Source organism: Ovis canadensis, chromosome 23, assembly GCF_042477335.2.
Source record: "Ovis canadensis isolate MfBH-ARS-UI-01 breed Bighorn chromosome 23, ARS-UI_OviCan_v2, whole genome shotgun sequence".
Classification (NCBI taxonomy): domain Eukaryota; kingdom Metazoa; phylum Chordata; class Mammalia; order Artiodactyla; family Bovidae; genus Ovis; species Ovis canadensis.
The window spans coordinates 48705537-48729987 of record NC_091267.1 but is presented as its reverse complement, the minus strand read 5'-3'; the positions used below and the strand labels follow the sequence as shown (position 1 = coordinate 48729987).

The 24451-nt window shown below is 40.2% G+C and overlaps 1 protein-coding gene across 1 annotated transcript in view; it reads right to left on the bottom strand.

Annotated features, from left to right (window-relative positions):
* Positions 1-23362, bottom strand: part of ROCK1 (Rho associated coiled-coil containing protein kinase 1) — a 125069-nt gene extending 101707 nt beyond the window's left edge. The window contains exon 1 of the mRNA XM_069568911.1: positions 22021-23362. Within this exon, the coding sequence (XP_069425012.1) occupies positions 22021-22113 (93 nt within the window). The 5' untranslated portion in view covers positions 22114-23362. The remainder of the gene's footprint in view (positions 1-22020) is intronic.
* Between the last annotated feature and the right edge of the window lie 1089 nt (positions 23363-24451).

Sequence of the window (24451 nt, the reverse complement as noted above, 5' to 3'; positions counted from 1 at the left end):
GCACAGCATTTGCACATATCATCCACACATCCTAGATTAAACCATCTAGAGAACTTATAATACTTAATACAATGTAAATGCTACGTAAATAGTTGTAAATACATCGTAAACACCATGTAAATACCTGCTGACTACAGGCAAATACAAGCTTTGCTTTTTGAATATTTCTGGATTTCTCTAATGTTTTCAATCTGTGGTAAACTGAATTTGTGGATGTGGAACTTATGGATAAAGAGGGCCAACTGTATACATGAATGAAGCAGAATAGAGAATCAAGAAATAGACCCACACAAGTATAGCCAAGTGATTCTGTGACAAGATACAAAAGCAATTCAATGAAGGAACTGAATTGAATAAACGGTATTGGAAAATTGAATATTTTAAAAGTTAATCTCAATCTAAAGTTCTTACCTCACAGAAAAATTAACTCATACTGGATCACTGGTTTAAACGTTAAAAGTGTTTAGGAAAACAACTGTTAAATTTTTTGAGAACTACAAAACTGAGTGAAAGTTTCTGAAACATGACACAAAAATATTTTTAAATATTTTCAATTTAGATAAATTGAACTTTGTAAAAATTAACTTTTGCTCTGCAAAAGATTCAGGTAAGAGGATAAAAAGATAAGCCAAATACTGGGGAAAAATTTTTTGCAAACCAAACATACTAGAATACCTGAATCACTCTCAAAATTCAACAATAAAAAATAATCTGATTAGAAAATGTGCAAAAGATATAGACAGATATTTCACCAAAGAGGATGTACTGATGACCAATAGGTTCATGAAAAGATACTAAGTATCATTAGCCACTATATACTCATTACAACAACCAACATGAGAAACAGTTACAATTTCAATGCTGACAAGAATGCAGAGAAACAGAATCTCTCATACATTGCAGGGTGGTATATAAAATGGGAGAGTCACTCTGGAAAACAGCTTTGTAACCAGTATCATATGACTGACAAAAGTACATACAGTCAAAGCTATGGTTTTTCCAGGTGTGCGTGCACAGATGTGAGAGTTGGACCATAAAGAAGGCTGAGCACTGAAGAACTGATGCTTTCTAATTGCGGTTGTGGTTAGATCCCTGGGTCGGGAAGATCCCCTGAAGAAGGAAATGGTTACCCACTCCAGTATTCTTACCTAGGAAATCCCATGGACAGAGGGGCCTGGCAAGCCACAGTCCACATTGTTGCAAAGAGTCGGACACAACTTAGCAACAAAACAACAACAATTGTGGTGCTGGAGAAGACCCTTGAGTCCAGTGGACTGCAAGATCAAATCAGTCAATCCTAAAGGAAATCAATCCTGAATATTCACTGGAAAGACTGATGCAGAAGCTGAAGCTCCATAAAACTTTGGCCACTTGATACTAAGAGTCAACTCACTGGAAAAGACCTCATGCTGGAAAAGACTGAAGCCAAAGGAGAAGGGGGCAGCAGAAGATGAGATGGTTAGACAGCATCACCAATTCACTGGACAAGAATTTGAGCAAACTCTAGGAAATAGTGGAGGACAGACGAGCCTGGCGTACTACAATCCACGGGGTCACAAACTTGGACATGACTAAGCAACTGAACAGCAACAAATCATATGACCAGCATTTGCACTCATGGACGTTCATCCCAGAGAAATGAAAACACTGTACATGCAAAAATCTCCACACAAATGCTCACAGCAGCTTCATCTCTAACAGCCAAAAAATAGAAACAACAAAAATTATCTTCAACAGGTAAATGGCTAAACAGACTGCAGTACATCATACTACGGAATAATGCCCCTTTGGGAGGCACAAAGAACATGCTCAGTTGCTCAGTCATGGCTGACTCTGTGCAACCCCATGTATTATAGCCCACTAGGCTCCTCTGTCCATGGGGTTTCCCAGGCGAGAGTACTGGAGTGGGTTGCTGAACCACCTGGGAAGCCCACTATGGAATAATACCCTGCTCTAAAAAGGAGTCAACTACTGATCCCTGCAACATCAGGAATGGATCTCAGGGGCATTATGAGGAGTAAAAAAAGAAAAAAAATCTCAAAGGCTGTTTACTGTATGATTTTACTGCATGATTTTCATTCCTCAAATGAAAAAATTATGGAGATGGAGAACAAATTAGCGGTTTCCAGGGTTAGGGATGTGAAGTTTGGGGGGATACATCTATACGGGAGTAACACTGGGAAAACTTTGCCGTGATGCATTAGTTCTGTATCTTGATTGCAGCAGTCGCTACAGGAATCTCAACATGAAAAAACGGCCCAGAACTATAAACACACATTGAACCAACTACAATTTTCTGGTTTTGATAATGCACCAAGGTTACACATAATATAAGCATTGAGGAAAACTGGATGAAGGGAGCACTAGACCTCTCTGCACTAATTTGTAACATCCTGTAAAATTAGAAGAAAGATGAATGACAGGACACCAACAGCAAAACGACACAAAGGTTGGAATTATCTAACAAAGACTTTTAAAACAGCTATTATTAAAACGCTCCCCAAAATAAGGCAAGCACTTAAAATTAATGGTTAGACAATGCAAGCAATAAGAAAAAGAACTAAATGGAAAATTGAGAAGGGAAAAATACAATAACCAAAAAGGAAAACACACCCTCAGTAACCTCAACAGCAGCATGGAGATGACAGAGAAAAGATTCACTCTGCAGGCAAACCCTAGAGATAGTGTGGGTTTGATTCCCGACTACCACAATAGAGCAAATACTGCAATAAAGTGAGCCACACAAATCTTTTGGCTTCCTAGTGCACATAAAACTTATATTTACACTATACTGTTGTTTATTAAGGGTGCCATAACATTATGTCTGAAAAACATTATATCCACACACCTTAATTTTAAAATACCTTATTGATTTAAAAAAAAAAAGTACCACTGGAGACTTCAATAGTCATGGTACTAACATCAAGAATTACTAATCACAGATCCCCATAACACATGAAGTTTGAAATATTGCAAGAACTACCAAAATGTGACATAAAGACACAAAGTGAGCAAATGCCATTGGAAAAATGACACCACTAGACTTGCAGAACACAGCACTGCCACAGATCTGTAAAAAATGTGGTATCTGTGAAGTGCAATAAAATCAAGCACAATAAAACGAGGTACGCCTGTGCATGAAGATAGATCAGTAGAGATTATCTAGTCAACACAGGGGAAAAAAATAAAAGGTTTTAAATGAACAGAGCCCCAGGGACCTGTGGGAAAACAGCAGAAGGGAACATGTGTGCTCTTAAAGAGTCCCAAAAGGAAAGGAGAAAGAGTTTGGTGTGGTAAAAATATTTGAAGAAACAAAGGCTGAAAACTTCCCATGTTTACTACTGATTCCAGCAGCTCAGTGAAACCCAACAGGATAATCCCAAAGGAGCCTACATCATAATCAAACTGCTGAAAACCAAAAACAAAGAAAATACCTGGAGGACAACCAGAGAAAAATGACATTAATTACAGGGGAAGAGCAAATTGGACAACTGCAAATTTCTCACTAGAAACTATGTGAAACCTCTGAAAGAAGTGGAACACCATTTTTAAAGTATCAAAAGGAAAGAACTGTCAACCCACATTCTATAGCTGCTGAAAATATCCTTCAGGTATAAAAATACAATTTTTAAAAGCCTGACAGGAAGAAAAACTATGAAAAATCATAGCAAACTGACCTGCTGTAAAAGAACTTAAAAAAAAAAAAGAAGTTCTTGAGACAGAAGGAAAATGACAGTGGAAGGAAACTTGGAACGTGAGGCAAGAAAGAAGAGCAACCAATGTAAGTATCTATTCTTCTCCTATTGAGTTATTTAAAATACATCTGACCAATGAAGACAAAAATTATAACATTTTCTTATGGGATTTACAGTGGGTATAGCTGAAACCTGGGGAAGGAAACGGCAACCCACTCCAGCATTTTTGCCTGGGAAATCGCATGGACAGAGGAGCTTTGCAGGCTATAGTCCATGGGGTTGCAAAGAGTTGGACACGACTGAGCGACTAAGCACACAGCTGACACAGATAAGATGACTACAACATAAGGGAGGGTGAAGGGGCATTTACAGCAGTAAGGTTTCTACATTCCTTAAGAAGTGGTAGCATATTGTGAAAAGTTAGGCATGTATATTGAAATCCCTAGAATACCAAGCAGCCACTAAGAAAAACCGCACACAAAAAATATATAATCAAAAACACAATAAACTAAAATGGATACTAAAAAAAGTATAAATAATCCAAAAGAAGGCAAGAAAGAGGCAAATGAAACAAAAACAAAGGAAAACTGTACAAAATATGTAAGAAAATGGGAAAGAAACCAAATGCATTAATACTACATTAAATATGAATAGTTTTAGCACACTGACTAAAAGATCATCAGAAAGGATTTTTAAAAACAAATGCATTAGGGACTTCCCTGGTGGTCCAGTGGTTAGGACTCTGCATTTTCACTGCCAGGACCTGGGTTTGATCCCTGGCCGGGGAACTAGGATCCCACAAGCTACATAGTATGACCAAAAAAAAAAAGTCAGTTACAAGATGGAATCTGAAACTGCAGCAATGAACTTCTTGTACTCTTTGGATCTTGTACTAATAGATGATTTTACAATTGGTAATTTAGAAAATATTGGCCAACTACATTATGAGCTCTTCCAAATGTTGATACATTTCACCACACTATATTGAAAAATCACATTTATTAATGTCACCACCAACTAACTACATGACAAAAGTTTTTAGGTACTGGAAAGTTGTCACGCTCACGGTAGCAAATACAGGTTTTCCAAAATCCTAATTTTCACCTAAAAGCCCTAATTTTATCACTGGCTACAAATAGTATCAGTGGTTTTTCAATCATACTTTAAAGTTTAGTCAGCACAGGTCCTTCCCAAGTGGCACATACATACACATAACTGAAGCCATGCACAGACACATCCTTCATAGTCCAAGACCACCTTACTGACAGTAGCAAACAAATGCTAGTTCTGTCACAGGGCTACTAATCCTTTCACCAAATGAGCATTTTTTCTCTTTTAAAAAGTCAAGTTTATTGAGGAATAATTTACGTAAAGCAAGATTCATCCATCCATTTTAGGTTTGAGTTCAGTGAATTCTGACAAACTAACAGCTGCATAACCACCACCACAACTTCAATCAAGACACAGAACACTTCCATCACCCTGTATCCCTCATACCTCTCAGTAGTCAATCCTCTACCCCTGACCCTGATGAATGTTCAGTTCTGTTACAGGACAGTAATCCCTTCACCAAATACACAGATATTAATTTTTTTTAACATTTTCCCAAAGTCATCCTATTATCTTCAGTTCAGTCGCTCAGTCGTATCCGGATCTTTGCGACCCCATGAATCGCAGCACACCAGGCCTCCCTGTCCATCACCAACTTCCGGAGTTCACTCAGACTCACGTCCATCAAGTCAGTGATGCCATCCAGCCATCTCATCCTCTGTCGTCCCCTTCTCCTCCTGCCCCCAATCCCTCCCAGCATCAAAATCTTTTCCAATGAGTCAACTCTTCGCATGAGGTGGCCAAAGTACTGGAGTTTCAGCTTTAGCATCGTTCCTTCCAAAGAAATCCCAGGGCTGATCTCCTTCAGAATGGATTGGTTGGATCTCCTTGCAGTCCAAGGGACTCTCAAGAGTCTTCTCCAACACCACACCTCAAAAGCATCAATTCTTCAGTGCTCAGCCTTCTTCACAGTCCAACTCTCACATCCATACATGACCACAGGAAAAACCGTAGCCTTGACTAGACAGAACTTAGTTGGCAAAGTAACGTCTCTGCTTTTGAATATGCTATCTAGGTTGGTCATAACTTTTCTTTCAAGAAGTAAGCGTCTTTTAATTTCATGGCTGCAGTCACCATCTGCAGTGATTTTGGAGACCCAAAAAATTAAGTCTGACACTTATTTCATGCCAATTTAGTAAAATGTTACTACTGTCTACTGTCAAAGTATCGTGCATGATGGTGCCACTAATCTTCACCATCATAATCATTTTCTTCTACTTCAGATCGCCATGCTTCATAGCTTGGATTGCCTACTAAAACTTTCCAGTCATGTCAAATCCAACAAAGATATGTTTTAGCAGAAAGTTATCTAAACCTTGCAATAAATACATTGCATTTTGATCAAAGAACTGACTTCCATCCCTTATCCAATCAAGTTCTAGACGACTGCTTCTGAGGTAAAATACTACAGAACTTACCTTCCCCTCCAACACTGTCAATAAACACTTGGCAAGATCTTTTTCCTACTACTACATATCTCACCTTCCCTACTCTGTTGTCTACCAACCCCCATACCTTTCAATTTAAATGTTTTTCACTTTGTACCTTCTGTGTTCAAAGCACTCTCCTAAGTGCTGTGGAAGGATCTCTCTTGTGCTGTGTTATCTCCAACTTTGATGCTCTTTCCACTATGCTACAGAGTCAGGATCAGAAAGCCTGCCACTTACTGATGATATGCTGTATGCTGGGAAATTCATTTACCTTTTCTAAGGTTTAATTTAATTTATAAAGATTAATATCTGCATCAGCCAGCCCATGGAACTGTTGTAAAGATTAAATAAAATAATAAAGTAAGTGCAAAGTTATAAAAATGAGTATCACTGGCTTTTGGTCTCTCATCTAAAAGTAAAAGATACTGGGGTGTGGGGGACCCCACCTATTCCTTTACACATACCACTTATAGTTTTAAAATATATTACCCCCTTAAAATAGATACAGCTTAGATTTAAATCAATTACCAATTATACCTATCTCTTAACCTCAAGTCAGCCAATCCTGGATTTCATCACAGAAACAAAAATATTTTCCAGTAATTCAACAGCAAACAAATGTTTATTGAAAGCTTAAAAATATGCCAGGCACTGCTCTCAGAACTAATGTCTCAGTGAGTTGGACAATCAGGTACCTGCTCTCATGGAGTTTATGTGCTGAGCATCAGTATCTCAATATATAATAGCTCAGAAGGTCAAGAGGTACTTAAGCAACTTAAACGTTTTCCTTTAGGAAAAAATATTAATCTCATAGGAACAGTAAACTTCTAATCTCTTTTGAGAGACCAAGTCAACCGTATGCAGGAGGCTTAATGTGTAGCTCCTGGGCAACTGAATCAGTCCTCCCAACCTGGCTATGCTGTCACCCAGACCCTCAAGCGTACTACATCTTCCAACTCCAATTTTCATATGGTAAGGCCGTGGTGAGGACTGTCAGAATCTGTATTTGGCTTTGACGTGGTTGATCCATGAACAGGCATTTGGAACTCTTTCACTAAGTTATCCAAAGACATATCATCAAAGCAAAGCAGCATTCAGGTATCCTTTCGTTAAAGGACAAAATGCTATCCCAGCTATGGTCTTAAGCTGGCGGTCTTTGGCAACTAGCTGACAATACTTATTCTAACTCTAACACAGATAACAATTTAGTTTTTTAAAAAGAGCATTTCCAAAAACGATAAGGGAGAATAAATTATCATAACTTGGGTTTCTCTTGATGAGGAGCTACTGCTCTTTGGGACTGCCCAGCAGGTCATCATCTCCCTTTATCTTGGAAACTGAAATTTTCATCCTGCCTTCATGCAACTCGAACACTTACCTTGGGATAAGCTGACTCTCTCCCAGTTCTGAGACTACAGCACAGGGTGGAAACCTACACTTATCATCACACCACTCTTCAGACCACTGTGACTGATTAAGACACAGGCACAGGATCCAGTCCAGAGATCGGTTAGAAGAAAAGACTTTTTCTTCCCACTGGACCCGAACAAGCAGTCGTGGAGCCTAGTGGCAGGCACCTTACAACCACAAAGAGTTATGTATCTGAGAAAGGAGACAATCCTAAAATAGCTGATTTAGAAAACTAGCTCCCAGTCACATTGTCTGGGCCCAGAAAAGAGACATTTCTGAAGCTAGAATCTATCATCTATTCAGAGGCAAGAAACATTCGTTGTTGTTTAAGTTAATTGGGGTTGAGTTTTCAATCTGTTACAATAAAGATCCCTAGTAAAAGGAGTGGAATCTCCATAGGCCCTTTTAGCCTTCAATCACTACATTAAATGGCTACTTGGCCCCTACCATAAGTAAGGAAGGCACAGGGACAGAGCCTGAATGCCACAATTACAAAAATAAGCCTACTGTTTTTATTTAGATTGTAATTATAATTCATTTAATTATATTAAATATTTACATAACTTCTGCATGCTCTTCTACTCAAAAAGATGAGAAAAGCTATAGGGGAGTGGGTTGAGTTGGGTAATGCCAAAAGACAGCTAACAACCTACAATGGCAGGATTAACTCCTACAGGTAAAAGGCTTTGGGGCCAGGCCAGGGGAGCACGAGACACGAGGGCAAAAGGGACCGAGGGGCAGCCATTTATTCTCACAACTGTTTATGAGGTTTCAAACTCCTGCTTTAAAGATGATCACATTTAAAGTCTACAACCACCCTCTGAAATAAATTATCGTTTAACTCTATTTCACAGACTGAAGAAATGGCTGTTGAAGAGAGTTCAATCGATCCAAGATCAAACAAAAAAATAAAAAGGGAGAAGACGATGTTAGAGACTGCCTTCCCCCACTGTTCTTTTCCTGGGAACTGCCTCCCCAATCACACAGTCCTCATGTGATCCTTATCACGGGGGTGAGCACCTGACCCAAGCTGAATCGATGCATCTTTTGCTCCATAGCGCTGGGTTTGAGACCCCAAGATTTACAGTCAGTAGTTGAAGTTGTTAAAAATAAAGCCAGTGCTCTGGGCACACATATCCTCCACAAGTGTCTAACGCTAGTTACTGTGTTAATAAATGAGAGAACGACAACACAAAGCAAGAAGAGAATGAACGCTTGCCTGCATTTGAGGTCCAAGCTTCAATTCTTACCCAAGTTCAACTGAACCTTTATTTTAAATGAGACCAGGTTCCCTGACTCTAGAAAATTTTTTTTTTTTTTTTGCCTAGGAAAACTGCAGTTGAGAGCTATTGTGTGTAACTGACAGAGTCCTAACTAATTCACTGAGAAAGAAATGGGGGGGGGGGGTCACTGAATAACTATTTACAACAAATATTAATTGAACAGAACACTTAAGACCTTAAGACAGACTCACACAAGATAATTTGATCAAGTTCTAAACTACCTGAGACAGATTACAAGTATTTACAGAAATGCAAAAGAGAAAATAGCAATGTAACACAGTTGTGACTTATGTTAGACTACGAAGATGAGAAAACTGGCAAAGACCACACTGAGAAGAACTCAAGACGACACTGAGAAGAACTCAAAAGGAGAGAAAGAGAAGGCCTAGGAGGAAAGAGCAGGCACATGCTGGAGACGGAGAAAAATCCACCTGGAACATACAGTCTGTTTTGGAGAACTGTAGGAATTAAGACTAAGTATAGACATAAGCCAAGACCATATGACCAAAAGCACTAAAGTTAAGAAAAAGAAAGGCACAGGTATGAACTATACTGGCAAATTTCGAGATGGTCCCACTAAACCCAAGAATACGGGTTGAAAATTTGGATTTAAGTAGGGCAGCAGTAACAGAAAGCAAAGAGCAGATTTGAGAAACATTTGAAATAAAGAATCTCCTACTCTTCTCCCAAGTTTCCAAGTACTAGTGTTTCTAACAGTGGAACCTTCATCAAATTTGTAACATAAAAGCATAGCAAAGAAAGGAGTAACTATTCTCAACCCCTGGATGGACTTAGGGAACTTGCAAAAAAATTATTTCACTTAATCCTCATGATTAAACCTATGAAGAAATATTATCATGATTCTCATTTTGCAGATTAAATATATTTAAGTTCAAAGAAGTGAGATAACTTGTCCAAGATCACTCAACTAAGTAAAAATTTGGTCTGTGGAGTGGGGCAGCAGATAATGCACTTGGTCAATCAACATCAAAGTCCCTTTTTCCCAGACAAATTATGAAGACATAATGATGACAATAATGATAATAATAGTCAACATTTACTAAATGCTGGGAACTAAGCAAAACATGTTACATGCACTCGCATTATCACATTTAATATTTTTAACAGCCCTGTAAGAGTCTATGATTAATCTTATTTGAAGATGATGTATGGATTTGAGTTTTAAGGAAGTTAAGACTTCTGCTGAAACTCACAAGGCTACTAAGTGGTTGATCCGGTTGGGATTAAAAATCACACAATCTGACTCCAAAGCACATGCTCTCAACCACTAGACAACACTGCCTCCATGACTAGGCACTACTAGAAATAAGCAAAGGAAATACAATTAAGGTGAGACAAGTAAATACTTTTAGCGTGGATGACAAAAATCAGAGAAACATTTTCTTTGCCCTACTGTTAAGGAACTATTACAATTTTAAAACTTAACAAAAAGGATAGAAGACAAATCTAAAACAATTTCTTAACAAGGTTGAGAATTTAAAGCAACTTGAATCTAACAACAATTTGGAGATGGTTTCAGTTAGTAGGAATTTTGTATTATACTCCTAATGAAAAACAAGGGTCAGAGAGTAAATATCAGCTGTTCAAGGCCATGCAGTTTTTCAATTTACAGTGTCAACTAGAGTTCAATTCAGGATTTCAGACCCCACCCCACTATCACCCACCAACCATTCAGCAATGAGTACTCCGAGCATCCAGGATGTTGTGTCAGAATATCATTCCCCACTAACAGCTGACTTCCAAGTCTGGGGCAAGGAAGGTACAAGATGAGCCTGAGCATCTTATTACACCAAGAAACAAGGAAGTTCCTCAAAGATTATTTAAGATCATAGACAAACAACACGGGAGTCAACATAAAGAGGCTTCCACTAGTCAAAGACAAAACAAACAGCACAGCAAAGATGACAAAAATTAACTGAAAAACATCGTGTATATATATACATTTTTAACGGTTTACACAATAACGCAAAAAAAAAAGAGAGAGAGATAAATAAGCGTTGGGTCTATCTTATTTGCTGACCTTTATAGACAGGGGCTTCCCTGGTAGCTCAGATGGTAAAGAATCTGCCTGCAGTGCAGGAGACCTGAGTTCAATTCCTGGGTCAGGAAGATCCCCTGGAGAAGGGAATGACAATCCACTCCAGTATTCTTGCCTAAAGAATCCCATGGACGGAGGAGCCTGGTGGGCTACAGTCCATGGGGTCCCAAAGAGTTGGACACGACTGAGTGACTAGCACACTTTACTTTTTTATGGAGCAATGGGTTCTTTTGTAAAGAAGCTTTTCAAGTAAAGGGAGCCCACAACAGGAGACTATAGGGTGGGAGGGGATATATTTCCCTGGTTCTTTCTCTACTTAAAACCACACCCTAGCCAAAAAGCCCCCTCCATAAGGCTACCCTTCCCACCTGCTCTCTTCCTTTGTCCCTTCAGGCCTAGAGGTGGTAGCAGATCTCTCTCCAGTGTTTCTTGTCCCAGGGTACTCCACTATTCCTACTGATTTCCTTAAATATTGTCTATGTTTGTAAATAGCCCCTTTCTTTAATTTCCCTTAAATACCCGATTTGTGCCATGTCTAGCACACTAAACCTCTAAAATACTTACTCTGAAAAGTGGCAAATAAAGAGAAAGACTATAAGAATCTTAAAAAAAAAAGAAGTTGATATATGTGTATCTGATTCATACTTTGCTGTACACCTGGAACTAACACAACATTATAAATCAATTCAGAAAACAAAGATCATGGCATCTGGTCCCATCACTTCATGGGAAATAGATGGGGAAACAGTGGAAACAGTGTCAGACTTAATTTTTGGGGGCTCCAAAATCACTGCAGATGGTGACTGTAGCCATGAAATTAAAAGATGCTTACTCCTTGGAAGAAAAGTTATGACCAACCTAGACAGTATATTCAAAGGCAGAAACATTACTTTGCCAACTAAGGTTCGTCTAGTCAAGGCTATGGTTTTTCCTGTGGTCATGTATGGATGTGAGAGTTGGACTGTGAAGAAGGCAGAGCGCCGAAGAATTGATGCTTTTGAGGTGTGGTGTTGGAGACTCTTGAGAGTCCCTTGGACTGCAAGGAGATCCAACCAATCCATTCTGAAGGAGATCAGCCCTGGGATTTCTTTGGAAGGAACGATGCTAAAGCTGAAACTCCAGTACTTTGGCCACCTCATGCAAAGAGTTGACTCATTGGAAAAGATTTTGATGCTGGGAGGGATTGGGGGCAGGAAGAGAAGGGAACGACAGAGGATGAGATGGCTGGATGGCATCACTGACTTGATGGACGTGAGTCTGAGTGAACTCCAGAAGTTGGTGATGGACAGGGAGGCCTGGCGTGCTGCAATTCATGGGGTCGCCTAGAGTTGGACACGACTGAGCGACTAAACTGAACTGATACTTCAATAAAAATTAGAAAAGAAAGAAAGAAAGAAAAAGGCTGAAGCATTCGTCCTGTACTTTATGAACTCTATATCATGATAAGCAAACAGCCCTACAGATGATGGGTAAAAGTTCTTAAATGCTTATGTTCTCTTAACAGAAGAATTAGTTAATAAATGTGAAAGGAATGATAGAATTAGAAAACCATTATTTTGCTTTCCCTAATGAATAACTGCTTCAACTAAAAATTATAAATGGATGGAACCATTAGCTGAAAGGACACTAAAGGATTTTACAAGGCAAGTTATTACAGGCTGTCACCACCTGAACACACTGATCAACCTTAGCATTCTAAAGGGTGGGTCAGCCAGATACCATGTGCCTCTTGATGTGATGCAAAAGAGAACACAATCTTGAAACACTACTGACTAAAAGGTGGAATAATTAAATCAAGCTTTTAGATCTAACTATCAACTCACGGGAAATATGGACGATAAGGGAGCAAGTTAAATGACATGACAAGAAAACAAACAAACAAATCCAGAATGTGAAATACTGCATGGGACCAATGACTTAGTTCTTTCAACAAGACAATGTGGGTGGTAGATAGAGGGGATGGTGGTGGAGGGGGGAATGCTCTATATTAAAAAGAGATTTGTTAATAAAAGACCTAGGAACAAATGTAACACATAGAATCTGTCCAGATCTAGATTCTAACAAAATAACTGCAAAATAGACATCGTTTTAGACAACCAGAGAAATCTGAATATAAACTGGGAATTAATGGAACCAAGATGCTTTCATTTTGTTAAGACTCGATAATGGCTTCTGTGTTAATATAAGAAAAAAAATTGTAAGAAATGTTTACTGAAGTATGTAAGGGTGAAATGACAATGTCTGGAATTTGCTTTACAATATTTTGCCAAGAAAAAAAGGTGTCTGATGAAGCAAGTGTGACAAAATTTTGAGAATTGCAGAATCTGGGTAGTGGGGGTTCACTACACTGTTTTCCCCACTTCTGTGAATGTTTGAAAATTTTCATTTATAAAATTACCAAACAAAAAAAATTCATGTTCCTTCCCTACAACCATAGTCTCCAAACTAGAGACTATCTAAGAGTCTATGTCCCATGCAGAATCCTAGGACTCACCCCAAACAAAGAATTCTGATTTTGTTTGTCTGGGCACAGGCCCAGGTTCCATTTTTAACAAGTCCTCAAGGGAATCTGGTACAAAATCTACAGGCTCATATCTGAAAATTATATATTCAGACTACTTCACCACAAATCTTTAAGCGTACCCCACCCTAAAGAAAAGGCATGATCGTATCTCTTAAACCTCCCCTTCAAGGCTTACCCTACTGATATCTGCTCATAACTTATCCTTTTCCTGGGACTGTAAGTTCTATGAAGGCAGGGCCCTCTGTTTTTACTCACCATGGTGTCCCCAGTGCCTAACAAAACACCTCACACACAGTACACATCAAATAAACATTTGCTGAATAAATGAATTCATTACTCATTAATGAATGAATAACAGCAAAGAGAAAAAAGGAGTTAACTGCAGTTCACTATTTCAAAATTAGTTCCAGGAAACAACCTGAGATAAAGTTTCAATTTCTTGCCAAAAGTTAGTATAGGAAGTATGGTATAAAGACTATAAATAAGAGTCTGGGAATAACAATAAACTAAAATTAAATAATAAATAAGCACAGGAAAAAAGAGGGGGACATGGGTTAGCCTACACTTTAAAATACAAGTACAAGACAAACCTCTCACCTAAGAAATCAAACTTTGGACATTAATTTAAACACCCAACCTACTACTAATTGTTTAGAATTGTTTAGAAACTATAATGAAAATGTGTACTCTTACATTTCACAATCCCAAATGGGGGATGGGGTGGGCATAAAGAGATAAGAGAAGTAAACTAGCACATGTACATATTTTAATGGAAATAAATGAGTAACTCAATTATTGCGTTCTCTGTTTCAAAAAGCACAATTACTGCTTTCTCTGTTCAAACAGCACAATCCCCTAAAATAATGACACAAGTCACAAATGCAAAAAAGAATAACTGCCAAATATAGCAAAAATTATTTTAGGGTGATCTTCTGAGGCTATGTAGAACTAGCTGCAAAAATAGCACTTACCAAAGATGGTCCCTATTCTTATATTTCTACCCCCATATCACTTAACTTTAAATTTTTCCTTTTTAATAATAAATCAATAACACAACTTTTTAAGTTTTTAAGGAATTATAATAAACACTTATAAAATTTTAGAGATGCAATGGACACACTGCCCAACTCTTCACTGGGGAAATTGAAACCCTGTTAAGAAAAAAAGATTTACTTAGTTATACAGCGAGTTAACAGCAAAACAAGGATAGGCCAATGCTGTGAATTTCCAGTCCAGTGTGCTTCTCACTATACCATGCTAACAGGATTATTTCTGAAAAATGTTTCCATTGTGAAATAGTAGTATCTATTCACCTTCTTGTACACACATGTGTGGGGTATTCATCAGCTATGTTCTGGACTATACTAAATGGATGTCTCTCTTAGTAGGGATAGTAATGGGAAAGGGGAGCTACCAGACCATCTTCAGCAACAGAACTCTGTATGTAGTCTTCTCTGATAGGTAGGCCTTTCTGTCATATGTCATAAAGAATCTCCAGTTTTCACTACATAAACAACAACATCAAAACTTATAATTATGAAATAAACTGTAGAGTTATACAAAATCTAATCGAAAACTGGATATTCACTCTTTTGTTCATTATAAATTATATGTGGTTCCTTCTTCTGGATTAAAAACATTTCTGACTCAAAAAACTACTGAATGGCTCAATTCATGTCTCTGCTCTTACTCTGAGCCACCTCTCTATACACCCACAGGGTTCTTGTAGCGCAAAGCCTGTTTAACAGAATAGCAAAAGTGTAAGGTATGCAGAAAGAGGGTAAGAACACTACATCTCTACAAACCAGCTGCCAACTGTCTTTTTTTATCAATCTAAACCCTTGGTACAAAGTAGGGATGCTATAAATCATGACTAAATGAATAAACTGTCTTCAAAAGCCCCTCCTCATCTGTACTGAATCTCATCTAAATGTCTCCATTTTCAGTAACAACTGGCTTGGAAACTTCAAATAAAGTAGAGCTGGATTATGAATTTATGAGAATGGTTTGAAGTGCCAGATAAATTACTCTGCCCTTAGAGAACACAATAAATATCAACTTCCAGCCTAAGCACAGTAACTAGCATGTAACAGGAATAATGTAAATATGACAAAAATAATAGTTACCAATTAACAAATGCTAAACGGAGAAGGCGATGGCACCCCACTCCAGTACTCTTGCCTGGAAAATCCCCTGGATGGAGGAGCCTGGTAGGCTGCAGTCCGTGGGGTTGCGAAGAGTCTGACACGACTGAGCAACTTCACTTTCACTTTTCACTTTCATGCACTGGAGAAGGAAATGGCAACCCACTCCAGTGTTCTTGCTTGGAGAATCCCAGGGACAGGGAAGCCTGGTGGGCTGCCGTCTATGGGGTCGCACAGAGTCAGACAAGACTGAAGCGACTTAGCAGCAGCAGCAAACTATGGAAAATTCTGAAAGAGATGGGAATACCAGACCACCTGACCTGCCTCTTGAGAAACCGACATGCAGGTCAGGAAGCAACAGTTAGAACTAGACATGGAACAACAGACTGGTTCCAAATAGGAAAAGGAGTACATCAAGGCTGTATATCGTCACCCTGCTTATTTAACTTATATTCAGAGTACATCATGAGAAACGCTGGGCTGGAAGAAGCACAAGCTGGAATCAAGGTTGCCAGGAGAAATATCAATAACCTCAGATATGCAGATGACACCACCCTTATGGCAGAAAGTGAAGAGGAACTAAAAAGCCTCTTGATGAAAGTGAAAGAGGAGAGTGAAAAAGTTGGCTTAAAGCTCAACATTCAGAAAACGAAGATCATGGCATCTGGTCCCATCACTTCATGGCAAATAAATGGGGAAACAGTGGAAACAGTGGTAGACTTTATTTTGGGGGGCTCCAAAATCACTGCAGATGGTGACTGCAGCCATGAAATTATATGACTTACTCCTTGGAAGGAAAGTTATGAGCAACCTAGATAGCATATTCAAAAGCAGAGACATTACTTTGCCAACAAAGGTCCATCTAGTCAAGGCTATGGTTTTTCCTGTGGTCATGTATGGATGTGAGAGTTGGACTGTGAAGAAAGCTGAGCACTGAAGAATTGATGCTTTTGAACTGTGGTGTTGGAGAAGACTCTTGAAGAGTCCCTGGGACTGCAAGGAGATCCAACCAGTCCATTCTAAAGGAGATCAGTCCTGGGTGTTCTTTGGAGGGAATGATGCTAAAGCTGAAACTCCAATACTTTGGCCACCTGATGGGAAGAGTTGACTCATTGAAAAAGACCCTGATGCTGAGAGGGATTGGGGGCAGGAGGAGAAGAGGACGACAGAGGATGAGATGGCTGGATGGCATCACCGACTCGATGGACACGAGTTTGAGAGAACTCTGGGAGTTGGTGATGGACAGGGAGGCCTGGCATGCTGTGATTCATGGGGTCGCAAAGAGTCGGACACAACTGAGCGACTGAACTGAACAAATGCTAACTAAATGCCACATGTTGTGATAATCGGTTTGCCTATATTATTTAATCCTTCTGAAAATCTAGTACTATTATCTCCCCTCTTTCCTGAAGATGAAATAAGCTCTGAGGTTAAAATAATACCAACAATCACCTGATAAGTACTGTGGCAGGGCCTACATCTGAATCCAGGTTTAGAACCTACACAAAGATTTGCTGAATGAAAGAAGTAATTTTTTTTAAACCTTGCAACATACTATCAAAACATTCTGACAGAAACTAATTGGCTGTGCAACAGATACTGGTAACACTCATTAACTCATAAATTATGAACAATGGCAACCATATAGCTTTAAGGCCCAAAGATTCAATGACCTCAAAGTCTTTTCATTCCACCAACAGTAATACAAACCCAAATGTGATCAATTCAACTGGCAGGACACATAAAGGGATTATACAGCAATAATCTAGAATCTGGAATGCTAGCCACACTCTTTTGAAATAACACAACAATGTGACCTAGGATCGTCAAAGTTAAAGTACACAACAAAAGTCCCAATTGAGTGACAGTCATACTAGCAGTGTTAACAGTAAGTTACATGGGACAAAGCTTATTTTTGGAATATTAGTAATTTGAGTAATAATATGACATTCACGTAGAGACGCAGTCAGGTACTTAGGATTCAAAAACAGCAAAAAGACTGAAAAATGAAGACCAGGATATCATGAGTAAGGAGATGATACCAGTCAAAGATGTAAGAATGGGTGAATTCTTCAAGTGAAGAGAAGAGAAAGATAAGTATTATGGCACCCAAGATTGAGGATGAGAGAAAAAAGTCAGCAACGAATAGATAGGAAATCAGCAGGTCAAGAAAACCGAGAAAGAGAGCCTTCAAAGAGGAAAAACTCAAAAACAAAAACTTGAAACATTTGCCTTCTACATTCTGAAAAACTGACTAATGAAAGACGGTAGTAACACATACAAAGCGAATAGCAGTCTTGGAACTTAGCATGTATGCACTGTTCAGCTACTATTGGTGCCCTTCCCTTCATGCCACCAACTCATTGCTACACCTCCACTGACTAAACAAAACTAGGAGGGAAAAGGTCAAAAACTTAAAAAAAAAAAAAAAAAGCTACAGTCAGATAGCTATATTTTCAAGAAATGTATGTCAAACTTCAAGACAAATATATACCTAACCTTCCCACTCACCAGGCTTTGTTTTTCCTTTTTAATTTACAAATTATAGACATTTTTCCCCTCTGGAAAAATTAACATTAATTAAACTCTATTCCTGTTTTCAGAGGTATTCAACAACTTGAGAAACTGCTAACAAGCCTTAGATAAAATAATTCTAAAGTTTAAAAACAAGTTGGGAAAAGGAAAACAGCTCTTGGATAAACTATTACATGGACAGTAAGAGAACCATTAGGACACTGGAAAGAATCTGACTGACAGAAAACCAAATTACTGAGCAATCTGGATGCTCCAATAAACAAGGGAATGGGTACCATACTACCTTAGGATCTGCAGACTCTACTAGCATTTGCAACATGAAAAATGTGCTTATCTAGTTCTTAAACTATGTGTTCAAGATAAGGTTGAAGAAATCATTCATCAGCGCTTCTCCCAGTTACATTATCGTATAACCACTAACACTCAACAAAAAAAGCTGTTTTCATGGTGGGTGAGATGGTTTAAAAGACCCTTTGCCAGCAAATTCTTTTGAAAGCAAAAGGTGTGGGAACTTTCATTTCTGAAGGAATCTAGTCAAGGAAACATAATTTGACTTTTCTTTCCTGAGATTATAAAAAATATATCAGAACTTCAGTGTTTCACATGGCACATAATACATAATATGTATACATAATACAAACACAATACATGCTACTCAATAAGTACCAGCTAAATAAAGCAACAAAAGCCAAAAAATAGATAAAGTCAATCGATTTTAAAAGGGTATTGTTCCTACAATACATCAGATGTCCAAAGTCCGAACAGGAAAGAGTGAAAACAGACTCACTGAAAAAGATGAGGCCACCTGGTAGGTCATTCTAAATGGTTGAATGAATGAAAGAATGAACGCTTGATAAGAAACATAAAATAGAAAATTCATGCTAGATGCTACGAATCTGGAGAAAGGATTTTGCCTCCAAAGAAAAATTCAATCTTTACCAATTTCAGTTTAATATAATAAAATTTTAACAGCTAACAATAATTAATTATGGAACTAAACAGAAAGAAGAAGGTGGGGGAATAAGTCTGTTGACTATATGGTTCTTTAAGATGGTGGGCTCTAAGATACTTGGGGGTCCTAACTCTGAGAGGCCCTGCCTGCCTGCCCACTTTTCCTCTTTGTTCTTTCACCCTTTCATCATTACATCAGTTTCAACTTGCACCTCTATCAGATGATTTCCAAACATTATCTTTAACTATGAGCTCAGTTTCACATCTCCAATAGTCTACAGATCGTGTCTTTGTGGTCGTCCCACTATCTCCTCAAACACAACAAACCTAAAACTCATCTGTTGCCAATTCTTCCTGAGTGATTTCCAAACCTGACTTGTTTCACCCATGTTTTCATCAGTCTCCCTATAACCCAGGCTTCAGTTCAGTTCAGTTCAGTCGCTCAGTCGTGTCCGACTCTTTGCCACCCCATGAATCGCAGCACGCCAGGCCTCCCTGTCCATCACCAACTCCCGGAGTTCACTCAAACTCACATCCATCAAGTCAGTGATGCCATCCAGCCATCTCATCCTCTGTCGTCCCCTTCTCCTCCTGCCCCCAATCCCTCCCAGCATCAGAGTCTTTTCCAATGAGTCAACTCTTCGCATGAGGTGGCCAAAGTACTGGAGTTTCAGCTTTAGCATCATTCCTTCCAAAGAAATCCCAGGCTTACAGTCATCTAATTTTTTACCTGTCCCCTCTCCCCAACTCTGCCAGTCAAATTCCATCAATTCTCCTTCCCCATCCAAATGACCCAACTTGGAGCTTCAATCATTTCTGGGCTATCACAATAATTTTTTAAAATGTCCAATCTCACCCCATTTCTAGTCTCTCTCCACACAACCCATCCTGCACAGGGCTACCACATTCACCTTCTTCATTCATCCTGGCATAATCTTATTTACAAACACTTAATAGCCACAACATTCTGAAAAACATCTAAACGCCTTAGCCTAGCAATCAAATCCTCCATGCTCTAACCCCAATCTATCCTTCTAGCTTTCTCTTCCCCTAAATGTGTGCCAGCCAGTCATGTTTCCACCCTCAATTCATGTTATCTTCCACTCCCTCTTTGAGTACCTTCTACCCAAATCCTATCCATCCAGCATCCAACATACTCTATCAACTCAAGAGCTCTTCCTTTCAATATCCGAAAGTATATATTACCTATTCCAATCATTTGAAACTTACTACATATTTTCTCAATCTGTGTTTTGCTTTATTTTTGTGTATATGTATGAGATTAGGATTTTCAAGAAAAGAGTTCATGACTTACATTTCCCCGTATCCTCCACATTTCAATAAATTTATGAGGTTCCCACCAAATGAAACTATGACAAGAGGCTAGAAGACCACTAAAACAAACAAAACAACCCCTACTAAAGATTCCCTGTAAAACACTGCTCCATGGAATAAGGTGATCAAAAAACAAGGCAAAATCAAAGATATACAAAAACTGGATAAGTATTAAGAAGAATGAGACTTCTTAAAAATTCTCGAGATCCTTCCTAGAAAGATATGTTCTAATTCCTTCTCTCATTCAATAAAATGTTTTCCATTGTATTAAGCATCAACCCTCCTTTTTGTTTTTCAATATAAAGAGCATCCATAATGTGGGTGAGACATTTCAAATATACAACCCACAACTCTTATTTCAGTCAAAGATGCTCAGAGTCATTTAGAAAGCTTTGGAGAAAAACTCTCTTGTAGACCCATACATTTTAAATATATATATATACATACACAGCTATTTTGAGTAACTGAAATGTATATTAATTTCATACATTAACTTACATTTTCCTGATTCAAGATAAGATGTTAAAATGGTTATTATTTCTCTGAATGGCATCATTTAGTTCACCTAACTTTACTCCCACATACTGTGTACATCTAACATTAATTCCCTGAGAAGGCTGTAAATTACTACCTACCTACATATTCCTTGCAACTTTAAAGATAAAGTGGTTTTGTTTGGACAAAAACAGAATTATATAACTGCTAGTTGTTCGATAAAGGAAAAACTTGCTTACGAATAGACTGCAGTTATCAGTATTAGGGGAAACTGACAAAATTTAAGATCTCCAATCATCTATAGATAACTGCGCATGCTATCAAACACTGAAGAATTTTTTAAATAGTGTTTTGGCCTTTCATATCATAAAAACTTTTTTAGAATGCTACAAAATCTATCATGTTAAAGCACAACACCAAAAAAGGCAGTTATGACAAAATATCTGTACAGTACTTTTGTAATCAACAGTACTGTAAAAGACGTTAATACTGTGATGATCTATCATTAGCTTGGGTTTTTACACTTAACAGTCCAGCAAAAAGTTCCTCTGACTCAAATCACCTATGACACTTTGGCTCAAAAATCACTTCCTCAAAATCGATTCTCCATTGTCACAAGTCTAAAAATTAAACCCTTAAGGAGCTAAGCAGATGGAAATGGAAAGCAGTCTTTTCCAACCTCACTGTCAAACCGATCGGAAAGTTCGTAACTAAGCTCGCGGTTCAACAAGCTACATACGTAGTAATAACTTTGACGTGGTAACTTTTTATATGATGCCTGCAACAGAGTTTTGTAAGTATCTTTTGTGTGATGATGAACTGAGTCAGAGCTAAAAGTTCAGAGAATTCAGAGCCAGCCCAATGACACACCGGGCCAAGGCAGGAGATTTTAGAGGGACTCCAAGATTCCTCAGGGAAAACGCCAGGTTCTGGTGTTTTCTAAGATGATGTACACCTGAAACTTTCTTTCGCAGATAACCAGACTGAGAGCAAGAGGAAGGAAATAAATTCAGACACTCAGACAAGCACAAGGGAACAGGGCTACTCACCAGCAGACAATCTGAATTCACTTCCGATTTGGGATCCCGCAGCAGGTTGTCGATTTTTTCAAACCGCGTCTCAAAACTGTCCCCAGTCGACATGTTGCTGCTGCTGTGACAATACCCTCGTACTAGCACCGGCAGCGGAAAGCGATTTCAACCAACTTCCTCCGGCGGTGGGTTCGCGGCCGCGGGGCGGAGGAGCCGGAACCCCAGGGTCACCAGGTGCGCCCGGTGCCCCCTCCTCCCGCTCACTGAGGGGATCTCCGCGCTCCGGACCCCGGGCCGGGGGCGACGGCGACCCACAGCCGCTCGGACGCCCAAAGTCGCATCCCACCTGGCAGCTCCTCACGACGGCCGACTGCGCCGTCGCTCCGGCGGAGGGCTGCAGCCTAGCGGGCCCCGGCCGCCTTCGCCATGGAGGGCTCCCTGTGCCGAGACGGGCAGGAGGGGGGAAAGAGAGAGAGAAGCAGGGTGGAGACTCCTCCGGGCAGCAGGGGAGGGAGAAGAGGAAAGGCGAATGCGAAGGGCGGGCGCGGAGCTGTGCCAGCTGCCGCCGCCGCCGCCGCTGCCGCTCGGGCCCCGGGCCGGGCCCGCTCCGCTCTGAGGCGCTAGAGGCGGTCTAGCCCCGCATCCCCGGCTCCACTCGGCCCGGCCCGACGCCCCGATCCGCCTTGGCCAGGAGCTGGTCCCCCACGGGACAGCCTCACTCTCCCATTTTGTCCCGGCGCTCCTGGGGCTGCTGTCGCGGTGTCCGGCGGGGCAGGGCGAGGTCGGAGCCCTTTGGAGGCTCGGGGGAGGACAGGCTGGCGAGCGGGCAGCGAGGATAGGGAGTCGGGTCCTGGCGGCTGCGGCTGGGGGAAGCTTCTGAGAGGCGCTGCGGCCCCGGCTGGGGAAAGGGCGAGTCGCGCGGCGAATGCTCGGGTGGAGGGGGGTGGGGCGAGGGGGGCCGTGAGGGACTAATATGTCCGCCTTCCTGTTCAAACAAACGGAGACCGCCGGCGCGATCTGCGCATGCGGGGCGCGGACGTTCGGAAGGGGAACCGGGCCGGCGCCGCGCGCGCGCGCGCGCGCACTGCCCGCCTCCGCAGGGCCGGGCTGGGCTGGGCGGGGCGGAAAGCGGGGCGCACCCGGGGCTTCGCGGGCGGGCGGGGAGGCTGGCAGCCGGGACGGGTGGACTGGGTGCGGCGGGTGGCACCGCCCTCGCCCCGGCAGGCTCTGAGCAGCTACGCAGGGCTCGGGAAGCGGCGTGGGATCCACACGGGGAGGAGCTCTCGCCGCCTTCGCTCGCGTCCTGGCCGTTGCCCCAGCTCTGCTTCCTCTGGGCTGCAGCGGTAGGGAGAGTTGTGGCAAGAAAGGATGCTTGTTATTGTTATTTTAGAGATACTTTTTTTTTTCTTTTTTTAAAGGCCTCTTCGCCGACAGGAACCAGCATTTTAGCACCAGCGGAGGCTGGTCTTCAGTAGTGCTTCAGCGTCAGCCCTCCGTGAACCCCATGTCGTTTTAACCCGTCTTTGCTTCCATGGGAAAATTACGAAGCAATGTAGTACATGCATAACCCTCCAAACTCAGCGTGTGTGTCAGGGGAGCTTTTAACTATGGACTCCGGAAGATACAGTCAGTAGAAGTCAAGCTTAGTTTAGTTCAAAAAAAAAAAAAAAAGGAAAATAATCTCATAGGAAAAAAAAATCAATATTTTTTAAGTTATTCGTACTAGTTCCCTTACACCATTAAGCCTCCCACTGTAGTTTTCTTCTTGATGTGTAATTCTGCCATTTCCACTTAAAAATATTCAGTGAAACTTAAAATTGTGAGTTTACTAGACTGAAGTAGAACATGAAAATAATGGGCCTTTCCTCCTAATTCAATTGCTTCATTGACTGTTGTGGGAGAGGGTGAGACGCCTTACCTAACCTACTGATAAGGTACTTTCAGCAGGAAATCCAACTTAATTCATTTCCAATCAATCTTCAGTTTGACTCATAGGTCAAATAAAGGACTGCTAAAAATCGAAAATATGGATGTTTTATCCACCACTGGAAAAGGCTACAGACGAACCAATTGTCTTTCTATATAAAAAGCTCTGTACAGCATCTGAACAGCATACCAACTTTCTGCTGTGAGTCAGAGCTTAGGAAAATGTACTATTGTTTTAAAAATGGCATACTGTTTGCATTGTGTTAGATGCAAGAAATATTGAACTATAAAATCCACAGTATCAACGAAGATAAAAGTCAGTCCTCACAAAAAGACAAACAAATTTCAGGTATTTCATTAAATGCTTTTGCAGTGACTTTTCTTGGCTCCAGTATTTTAAGCCAGTCATGTGAATTAAATTTATTTTTAAGCATAGAGCTTAAAATAAATCTGGCAGTTGCCCTAAAATAAATTTCCTAAACCCTGCTTGTCCTATTTTATTACCATTTTTAGGTAGTCTTAG